Genomic DNA, 10643 nt, shown 5'->3' on the forward strand with positions numbered 1-10643 from the left:
CGTGAGATTTCCTTGTTCTGAAAGCCTGAATGATGCTATTTAGTTACCACGGAAAGATTTAGGTGGGGAGGGACTTCTGGAGCTCTTTTGCCCAGCCCCCTGCTCGCACTGGGCTGGTGTGCTCAGGCTGTTCTGCCCTAAGCCAGCCCTCCTAAAAGGCCAGAGCAGGTCATTCAAGCAAGCTTTTAAGAATCCACCTCATTTTAGGTTGTATTATTAGTTCGAGAAACCGTTCTTAAATGCTGTTTTTGCAATCAATTAAATGTTCCATTTTCTAAATGATGAGTAAAAAAATACTTCATTATTTCCTAACAAAGTAAAATGTAAATCAGGTATCGGAATTAATGCACATTATAAGTGTACAGTGCTCGTAGAAGTGTGAATAGATTAACGCATCCACCAAGTTAAAACGAGTGCTAATCTTAATGTAAAGGCTATAATTGCTAGCACGTTTGAATAGCTCTCCGTCAGTGACAGTAAACCTACAAAGATAAAGTGCAACTCAGAGCGAAGATTAGGTAACCTGTTATTAAACTCATCAGTTTGTATCATTTTGGTTTAATTCATCACACTGCCTCGTGCTTTTGTCTCTGGAGATGCCACCCCTGCTCACAATGGGCTGGTGCCCACATCCCTTCCCCACTCCTGACCTGGCTCTGTGCTCCTCCTTTCCCCGCAGGTCCTTTGCCCAGCAGAGGCAGGGCCCCGCTTGGCGCCAGGCCGTCAGTGCCTCACAGAGCCACCACGGCGCAGCGGAGTTTGGTCAGGCTTCATCAGCACATCGTGTCCAGCACGCTTCTGTGCGCTCACCTCCATCCTGTGATGTTTTCCATCAGCCTCATCAAGGAAGGGGCACTGTTCCCTGGTAGCAGAGGAGGAAGGGTCTGTGACCTACGCTCCTGGGCTTTCAGGCATTGCTGCTGTCAGTGGTGTCTGGGGATACAGCGATCAGATAGTGATGTGGAAAGCACAGGTGCTTTCCCAAGCAGCAGCAGTACGGTGCTGTCCTGCTGCTGGCCGTACCTGCTGCAGGATGTGCTGTAGGCCTGGGGGTCACAGCCCGCTCCACTCGGACGAGCGCAGGAACGTATCTGCAGGAAACGCCATCTTCTGAAAACAAGGCTGCAAATCTGCTCCAGGGAATGAATGATAGAGCTTGTAGTGTGGCAACAGTGGTGCAACCTTACTATTGCCAAGATAGCCCTTATATCAGGAAATGCTGGAATTAACCTCACTCTTGTGCTGCACCTTGCAGACCACTACAACTGCTGACCCCGCAGCAGGGAGCAGCCCCCGCAGCTCACTGTATTGATGACTTCTGCCCGAAATGTTTATCCTGTCCTCATCCTTGCCCCGAAGATGAAATATTCTTTGCAGAAATATACAGCATAAGTGTCACAGCTGGCACAATCATAGCCAAGCAGCTTCCCCTGCACCCACCATCCCCCTGCCTCGTGCACACTGCGCAGTGCTTTTCAGTGCACTTTTGGACCATAAGAGCTCCCTGAAGGAATGCTGATGAGCTGAACCGAACCCAGGGTTCGGTGCTCACAGAGGTAGGATGGACTCAGCCTCAGCAAGCCTCTAGGTACGTGGGAAGCACAAAGCAGCCAACCTGTCCTCACATCACTAAACATAATTTTTCTAAATACACAGTAGCTCTCCCTAGGATCTGCTACTAGAACATCAACCAAAGATGTTTCCTTTGTCAGCTCCTTCATCATATTCCTCATGTTTGAGTTCCCAGTGTACATTCAGGGACCCTGTCCCTCTCATTCTTGTTTCCTTCTTCCATATGCCATAAATAGGAGCTCTTGTGATAACCCTGTGTGACGTGCCAAATTGGTGTGCTTTCCTCAGTCGTGAATTTCTATCAGCCACAGAGGTCAGCATTACATTCCCCCAGGGAGATGCTCAGTGATGGCAGAACCCAGCCTGGCCTCTGGCTGTCACTGTGGAGCAGAGGTGATTCATGAGGTTGAGAAGCTGAAGGCCCTAGAGATGTCTAAAATGCAACTCAAACTCTGCAATGGAAAAAGAAGAAATGGAAAAAAACTTGAGAGATGCAGCTATGTTGCCCGTTTTAATGGGAGTAGCAAGAAACAGCTAGAAAATGTCTCCTGCTCACTGTGTTTGAAAGATGCCATAAAAGCATCCTAAAACTCAGTGCTGTTTTTAAATGGTTGGCCTTCAAGCTTCTTGTAAGTGTTGCCTGTCAACAGGACCTCTCGGAGCAAACTGTAGCTTGTCTCCTGCAGGGAGACACAGAGCTCTGTGCTGCTGCCAGATGCCTTTGTAGTGCCTGACTGCAGTGGTTTGCCCTGGCAGCCTGTGTGGCCACTTTGTTCATTGGCAGCTGATGCCCTGCAAGGGCAGCTGGCACATCTGCAGTTCTCTCTGCGGCTGCTGCACAAAGCAAAGCTGCTTGCATCTCCTGCAGTCTGCATTAGAAACCACATCTTCAGTGACTTCCTGCTGTTTGGGCTGTCCAACACTCTGCTTTGCCTGCAGCTCTCACATCGGATTAGGCTGTGTAGTGCTGCAGTGGGTACTGAAAGCTGCTATGCCACCCTGTTTTTTGCTTATGGATGCAGTTTCTGGGGCTGCTGTGCCAGACATTGCTTTGCAGACACCCTGGAGAGCTCCTTGCCCATGATGATTGCGGTCATTCCCTGTCACATCAGAAGGCACCCAGCCACAGGAGGCTCTCCCAAGTACTGCTGGCCATCAACCACGCCGTGTGCTCATGGTCACTGTGTCTGCTCCCTGGGCTTCAGCCTCGGTAGCTGAGCGCCCCTGGGCCTCTCCATGCTCACAGGCTGTACCAGTGCTGCTCTGCCAGCTCCACAGACATCATTCTTCCTTTTTCCAGGGAGGTGCTGATGTCCAGAGCACAGCTCTGTTCCCTGCTGCCTGGGGCACTCCCTCTGGAGGATGCTCCATTGACTCCAAGCATCCACAAAGTGGCACAGATGCCCAGGAGAGATGGCACCGATTTCCTAATAATTCTTGAAGCAAGCTGCTGCTAGGACACTCCCTGTGGAGGCACGAGGTGAGCTTCAGTCTCAGCAGGTGGAAAAGGAATCAGTTTTATATCCTTTCTTCTGCAGAAGAGCATGACATGCTTTAAAGGTACAAGGGACACACTTGGCTCCTGCTCCTTCTTCTTGTCTTGTGCCCTTGTCCCCAGCAAGCTGCTCTCTGCATCATCTCCTTCATTCCCTGTGGTATGGCCATGCCAAAGCCCCTTCACACCCCCACATCATGAGCCTGTGCCTCAAGTCTCCTACACTGGTCACCCCAGTGCCCACCAGCCCTTCTCACCCCTTCAGTACCTGCAGGGCTGGTGTTCCCATGTCTGCCCACCAGCCCTTCCCACTTCATTAGTACCAGCAGGACTTGTGTCCACATGTTCCCCCACCAGCCCTTCCCATCTTGTGTCCCTGTGTCCTCCCACCAGACTTTCCCACCTCACTGGTACCAGTGGGGCTTGTGTCCCTCCAGGCTCCAGCTGTGATGCCATCCCCTTCTCATTCCGCTGCTGCCATGGCCACCAAGCAGAAGGCCCAGCAGGATGGGAGTGCTGGGGCAAGGGGTAGAAATGCTGAGGTTGCCCTCCTTGTTGGGTGAGTGACTCCCCAGGCTGTTGCCCAGCCTCCCAGGACCCACAGCAGGGCCTTGGGGCACTGTACCTAGGCTGGGGGTGGGGGCTAGAAGTGCCTGCTGCTGTTCCTTCTGCCCACACCTCCTCCGGCCCCATGCCTCTCACAAGACCACTGTCTTGGGCCTGCTCTCTGTTCCAGCCCTCAGTCCTGCTCAACTAGTGTGGGATCTGGAGGCTCTAAGACAGGATATGGAGTGGAAGGCAGTACAGGGGATGCAGGAGAGAAGGGGGGCCCCAGCCGAAGGCAAAGGAGAGGAAATACATCCTGCTGTCTCCCCAGGACTGCTGATGTTGCTGACGTCCTCTGCTGCGCCACCAGTGCCTGCTCCTGTGGGCAGCCCCCTGTCTGATGATGAGTACCAGCTCTTCTTCTCCAGCCTGCGGCCCACCTGGAAGGCCCACGCATCCTGCCGCCTACGACAGACCCATGGCTGCCTCAGCCCCGCAGTCCTGCAGCTGGACCAGCAGGAGAACCATGGCCATGTCCCTGAAGGTAGGACACTGTGAACACCTCGGGGTGCTGCTGGGATCACTTCACCGCCAGAGGCAGCAGCTGTCAAAATACCTCCAGACTGTGGGAATGGTGGTGGGATGGGCCTTCTGGGGGTCTGCAGTCCAAAATAAGACTCAGAGCATTACAATCTCAGCACTAGATCACCCTGGCTTTGGGCAGACAAGTTATGGAAGCCTCCAAGGGTGGTCTGATTGCCTCTCTGGGTGCTTCCAGTGCTGTGCCACTTTTCTTGCAAAAAAAAAGTGGCCAATCTGAGCCTCTCAGGCAGGAATTTGCAGATTTTTCTTTCTTATTTCATTTGGCAACCCAAGAAGATTTTTTCTTTCTTGTTCTTTAGCTCTCCTCCAAGTCATTGTGGGCTGATATTATAATACCTCTCCATCTCCTCCTCACAGAATCACAGAATGGTTGAGGTTGACAGGATTCTCTAAGCTCATGTGGTCCAACCCCTCCTCTAGCACGGACATCCACAGCAAGGGTGCCCAGGACCATGTCCAGGCAGCTTCTGAATACCTGCAAGATCTGCTCTGTTACCCACAGTAAAGAAGTGCTGCCTGCTGGAACCTCTTATGTTCCAGAAAGTGCTCATTGTCTCTTGTCCTGACACCGGGCACCACTGAAAAGAGCCTGGCTCTGTCCTCTATCCACCCTCCCATCAGGTATTTATAGACACTAATGATCTACCCAAACCTTCTCTTCTCCAGGCTGAACAGTCTCAGCTCTCTCAGCCTTTCCTGGTAGGAGAAGTGCTCCAGTCTCTCAATCATCTTTGTGGCCCATTGTTGGACTCAGTGAACCATTAATGAAGGTGTTGTTTAGGACTGGATGAAATATTGACCTCTGTAGTACACCACCAGTTACTGGCCTCCAAGTAGGCTTTTCACTGCTGACATCTGCCCTCTGGACTCAGCCGGTCAGTCAGTTTTCAACACACTTCATTGTCTACTAATCCAGTCCACACATCAACTGCTTCTCTATGAGGATCCTAGGGGACAGCCTCAAAGGCCTAACTGAAGTCCAGGTAGACAATATCCACCACTCTCCCCTCATCTACTGGGGCAGTCATTGCATTGTAGAACCTTATCTTGTTGGTCTAGCATGGCTCCTGATGGTTTTCTAGTTGATCACATCTGGAAATTGTTTCCAGGACTGCAGCTCCAGCACTTTCCCAGGGATCAAGTAGAGCCTGACTAGCCTGTCGTTCCCAAGGTTCGCACCCTTCTTGAGAATAGCAGTGATATTTGCTTTTCCTCTAGTCTTTGGGCACTTTTCCTAGTCTCTATGATTGATCAAGAATTACCAAAAGGAGACTCACGATGACATCTGCCATCTTCCTCAGCACTTGAGGGTTCATCCCATTGAGATCCATGGTTCCAGTTCACTTTAGTATTTCCTGATCTGATCATCTTCCACCAAGAATACAGCCTCAGTTTTTCCTTTGTTTTCTGGGACCAGGGATTCCTGAAGGCTATTCTTGCTGGCAAAGTCTGGGGCAAAGAAGACATCCAGTACCTCAGCCCTTTCCGTGTCCTGCATAACTATGTCCCCCATCTGCTTCAGTGTTGGGCCCACATTATCCCTGGTTGTTGTTTTTTTTTGCTACCCATGTACTTAAAGAAGCCTTTCTCATTGTCCTTGATATCTCTGGCCTGATTCAGTTCCATCTAGGCTTTAGCTTTCCTAACCTCATCCTTGGATGCTTCTGCAGTGTCTCTGTATTCCTCCCAGGTTACCCTTGCTGTAATGAACAGCACTTTCCAGCTAGACCTAGGGTTTAATGCAGAAGGCCCTCATAGGCCTTTAAGAAACCTTGAGCTGATAAGCTGCTTTTTAAAGTGTTTAACATTTCTGTAGCCAAGAAACATCCCAGTTCAGAAAGTGCCATAGCAACAGCACCCTTTAAATCTCTGCAATCATACTTTTCCTGCACCCCTGCATCAGAGAATTTAAGTGGCATAATTATATCTCTGCAGCTGAAAAACTTGGGACTACTTCTGTTGTATTTTTCTTCTGAGAAAAAAAAAATAGGAGCAATTTTCTCATAAAAAAATATGTCTTTATATTTAGCTATGAACGTCAATGAAATGAATGATTATCCAAATGTCTGTGCTTATTTGGACTGCAGCTTGAGGGCAACTATTTCTTGCTTGTTTCTGCAGCTGTGCAAGGGGAATTGTTCCCATCCTGCACTAACAGATCCAGGGAGAGGTCCTGGGCTCCCCACCTCAAACGCTAGCACCTGCAGCCCATGACGCTGAGGAGCTAGGTACAGCCAGGGCTGCTGCTTGTTCCCTTACAGGCAGTGCCCAGCACTGTGGACCACCAAGCCACCATGGTAGTGGTTGGAGACATTTCCACTGCTGCTCTGCTCTGGGCCCCTCACTTTCCAGTACCCTGATGTCAGCAGGGGTTGGTGTCTATAGATCAACCTCTTTGGTCCCCATCCAGCTCACTCTGAAGGCTCCTGCATCTCCCTTGCAGCAGGAACCCACTGCTGAAGTCACACAGGCAGCTTAGCCACTGCCTGCAGGGACCTGCACAGTCCTGGCATTCATGAGTATAGACCATGTTTCTTCACACATGGTGCTCAGGAAAGCAGTTACATTGTGCTTTAAACAAGGGAAGTTCAGGGCCATGAAGGTGATCAGAGGGCTGGAGCACCTCTCCTATGAAGAAAGGCTGAGGGAGCTGCACTTGTTCAGCCTGGAGAAGAGCAGGCTCTGAGGAGACCACATTGTGGCCTTCTGGTACTTGAAGGGATCTCATAAGCTGGAGGAAGACCAGCTTTTTACATGGACAGGTAGTGATAGGGCAAGGGGGAATGACTTTAAACTGGAAGAGAGGAAATTTAGGTTGGATATTAGGAAGAAATTCTTTACTCAGAGGGCGGTGAGGCACTGGCACAGGCTGCCCAGAGAGGTTGCGGATGCCCCATTCCTGGAGATGTTCAAGGCCAGGTTGGATGGGGCCCTGGGCAGCAGGGCCCAGGGTGGTAGCCCCTCCCTGTGGCAGGGATGGAACATCGAGGTCCCTTCCAGCCTAAGCCATTCTATGATTCTATGAAGTGTACATGTAACCTCCTAGTGTTCTTTTATGTGGATGAACTGAGTCAGGATGAAGTTTTCCTAACACAGGTGTAAAAGTATCTTGTCTGTCTCCATCTTTCAGTGAAGCTGTAATTGTAAAATAATCGCTCACTACTTGGAAAACCTCCAGTGCTTGGAGTTCCTGCACATGGAGTTGGCCACAAAGCCCAAAGAGATGGCCTCCTGATATCCAGCAGAAGCTGTAGCTGTTTGCAGCAAGCAAATGGGCAGGATGAGCACAGGATGAGCACAGGAACAAAGTAAAAGATTATATGGATTAAATCAACAGTGCTGGAAGGGCTCCTCTTGGCAGGAATGTCAGAGGATTCAGAGAAAAGGCAAAGGGCAGGGAGATGTCAGGCTCATTCCTATCAATTTTAGAGTTTTTTCTGGTGTGGGATCCTGGAATCCTATTTTTGCTGGTGAATCTCTATGCTAAGCGCAAGGGAAGAGGTACCATTTAGACAGGAGTATGACCTCCTGCTCATTGCATGGCAGAGCACGACTTCTCAAGTAGTCAGCCCCAGGTGCAGGTAACACCTGTGGTGTTTTCGGTATGTTTTTGACATGCAGAACCTTACGCCTTCCTCATTTCTTCTGAAGACTGCTGACTCATTCAGCGTTTTGCCTTTATCTGCCTCCGTTTGGAGCGACAGGTCTGTCCTCCCTGATTTCTGACCATTTTCATGTTTGTAGCTCTTGGTCTGTCCATTGCTTTTGCCAAAATTAACAGCAAAATTCAATTCTAAGCTAATTACGTAACAGAATGGGATGCTCACCCCCATCAGTGCTTGACCCTCCCTGGTAAGCCTGCAGGGGCCAGTCCTGCAGTCACTATGTTGCTTTCTGAGGGTTCCCAAAGACACTCTTCTCTCTAAAATTTTCCCCACCTCCTTACACGTAACTGGGTTGAGGCTGTTGTGCTTTGCTGGGACCACGAAGGGTTCTGCTGGGCTCCAAAGGAGCCAGGAGGCCCATGAGTGGCTCCTCCACAATCTGCAGGCTCACAGAATGCTGCAGGAGTGGGCAGGATGGCTGGAGGAGCTTTGGTGCAGGTCTGTAGGCAGGAGGTGGACCAAAATGGTGAGCACATAGAGCTCTGAGTTCTCCTGCAGACACGGGTAGTCACAGAGTTGCTCTGCTCGTGCATGTGCAGAGCGGATGGAGCACAAAATCACTTCCTTCCCCAAATCTCCCGGGGTCTGTGGCTCTCCCTGCAGGAAGGACTGCAGATTTGAGCCAGTAGAGTCAGCAGGGCCCTTCAAAGAAAGGAAAGAAGGCTGTTGCACAGGTGTGCACAGGCGCAGACTTTGCCCACAGCATGTTGGTGCTAGAATGTATGTAACCAGTATAGCTAGAATCACTAGCAAGTTACAAAGACTGCTCTGAAAGTAATGCCCCCTATTTTTTTTATTTTGGCCCACAATGTCAGAGGTGGACGTTGCTGTTATGGCAGTAGAGATCGAACCTCTCTGCCAGTATTCTGTTACGTTTTGTTGCCATGCAACAGATGGCAGCAGAGGGGCAGTCTGACAAATTGGAGTCTGACATGGAAGTGTGGATGAAGCAAAGGTGTACCACTGAATTCCTCCATGTGGAAAAAATTGCACCCACTGACATTCACCAATGCTTGCTGAATGTTTATGGAGACCAAACAGTGGATGTGAGCACAGTGAGGCGATGGGTGGAACATTTCAGCAGAGGCGACAGTGATGTGAAAGACAAGGCACGTTCCAGACAGTCGTGCACAGCTGTCACATCATGAAATGAAGAGCATCTCAATCAGTTCATCCATGTGAATCAGTGGATCACAACCAGGGAACTGTGTACGGAGCTGAATATCAGCTTCAATGCATTGCAAACAATAGCAGCAATGTTGGAATATCGCAGATTTTGCCAGGTGGGTCCCACAAATGCTCACACAGGAGCGGAAAGAACACTGCATGCAAGTTTGTCAGGACCTGTTGAACCAATATGAGACTGAAGATTACAGTTTCTTGGATCATATCATTAATGGCAACAAGATGTGGTGTCATCACAATGAGCTGGAATCAAAACAACAATCTATAGTGAATTCCTCATCGAAGGAAAAGTTCAAGACACATCCCTCAGTGGATGAAGTGATATGCACTGCCTTTTAAGATAGGAAAGGGGTGAGCCTTCTGCATTTTCTGGAACTCAGATAAAACATCAACTCTGAGCACTACGTCACAATGCTGACTAAGCTGAGGGCTTGAACTTCCAGAGTCAGACCAGAGAAGAAGACAACCTTTCTCTTACAACACAGTAATGCCAGGCCCCATACCAATTGGCAGACTGTGGAGCACACTGGCAATCTTGGCTGGACTGTCCCACCACGCTCACCCTATAGTTCAGAATTGGTGCCTTCTGACTTCCATCTGTTTGAGCCACTGAAAGATGATCTGCATAAACAACATTTTCTTAGCAATAACACTGTCGTAGCAGCTGTGGAATGGTGGGTCATCTCTGCTGGTGCAGATATTTTCAAGCACAGCATGCAGGCTCTTGTTCATTGCTGGTGAAAATGCTTAGCTAGTGGTGGTGACTGTGTTGAAAAACAGTGTTTGTAGAAAAGAATTTGCTCTATCAAATAGTGTTATTGTGCTCTTTGTATCTGTTGCAGTTTCCATAGAAATAAATAAAGAATGTTACTTTCAGAGTGACCTACGTATTTTGTTCTGTAGAGTTTGTCTCCCCTGGTGATCCCACATCTGGTCTGGTCATCTCTTAAACCACCACACTGCTACTTGCCCTTTTTGCTTCCACCCTTCAAGGATGGAACTCTAGGTGGCCTTGTTTGAGCAGGGGGTTGGACCAGGTGACATCCAGATGTCCTCTTTAACCTAAACCATTCTGTGATGTAGTGAATAATAAGAGTCCTTGTTGTGTCCTGCAAACAGGAGGTTTGGGTTTCTGTATAAAGGAAGATGCCATGTAAATAAGGGCATATGGGTGAAATGAACCACTGGAGAGTGTGACATCAAATGTCAGGAGTTTTAGCAGTACTAAGCTGTGATCTCCACCTGGGGGCAGACAGCTTTAACTCTCCATTCATCACAAGCACGCTCTGAAAATAAGCATCTCTCTGAGAGGTGCTAGTCTCCAGTCATGCTCTGGCTGAGCCTGCAGCCTGCCCCTACCTCCCCTCTCTCATCCATCCCTAGGACCTGTCTGCTCTGCCTTCCCTGAGGCACCATGGTTTCAGACCTTCTGCCAGTTCGCCCAGTACCGCTGCTCCAAGCACAAATTCTACATCAAGGTGAGCAGTGGGACTGGGGCCATGAGGGATAAATGTCACCTGGGAGAAGGAAGGGGCCAGATTTGGGAAAAGGATTCCTGTTGGAGTGAGGGAAGGGAA

At 49.6% G+C, this 10643-nt stretch overlaps 1 protein-coding gene and 1 long non-coding RNA gene across 4 annotated transcripts in view; one reads left to right on the plus strand and one right to left on the minus strand.

The window, feature by feature from the left end:
- On the minus strand, nucleotides 280-3534 carry LOC110398585. 3 transcript variants are annotated; one of them, XR_002438485.1, is made up of 3 exons: nucleotides 3336-3418; nucleotides 1024-1130; nucleotides 280-933 (listed from the first exon to the last, which is right to left on the minus strand). It is a non-coding gene; the product is annotated as an uncharacterized LOC110398585 (long non-coding RNA). The 3 variants fall into 3 exon arrangements; XR_002438484.1 differs by lacking the exon at nucleotides 3336-3418 and adding an exon at nucleotides 3471-3534 and having other exon boundaries at nucleotides 285-862; XR_002438483.1 differs by having other exon boundaries at nucleotides 286-862.
- ACRBP (acrosin binding protein) overlaps nucleotides 3519-10643 on the plus strand; it is a 17549-nt gene continuing 10424 nt past the window's right edge. Inside the window, exons 1-3 of the mRNA XM_021396361.1 lie at nucleotides 3519-3626; nucleotides 3945-4157; nucleotides 10450-10544. Of these exons, the coding sequence (XP_021252036.1) occupies nucleotides 3575-3626; nucleotides 3945-4157; nucleotides 10450-10544 (360 nt within the window). The 5' untranslated portion in view covers nucleotides 3519-3574. The remainder of the gene's footprint in view (nucleotides 3627-3944; nucleotides 4158-10449; nucleotides 10545-10643) is intronic.

The sequence above is a fragment of the Numida meleagris genome, chromosome 1 (genome assembly GCF_002078875.1).
Source record: "Numida meleagris isolate 19003 breed g44 Domestic line chromosome 1, NumMel1.0, whole genome shotgun sequence".
Taxonomy (NCBI): domain Eukaryota; kingdom Metazoa; phylum Chordata; class Aves; order Galliformes; family Numididae; genus Numida; species Numida meleagris.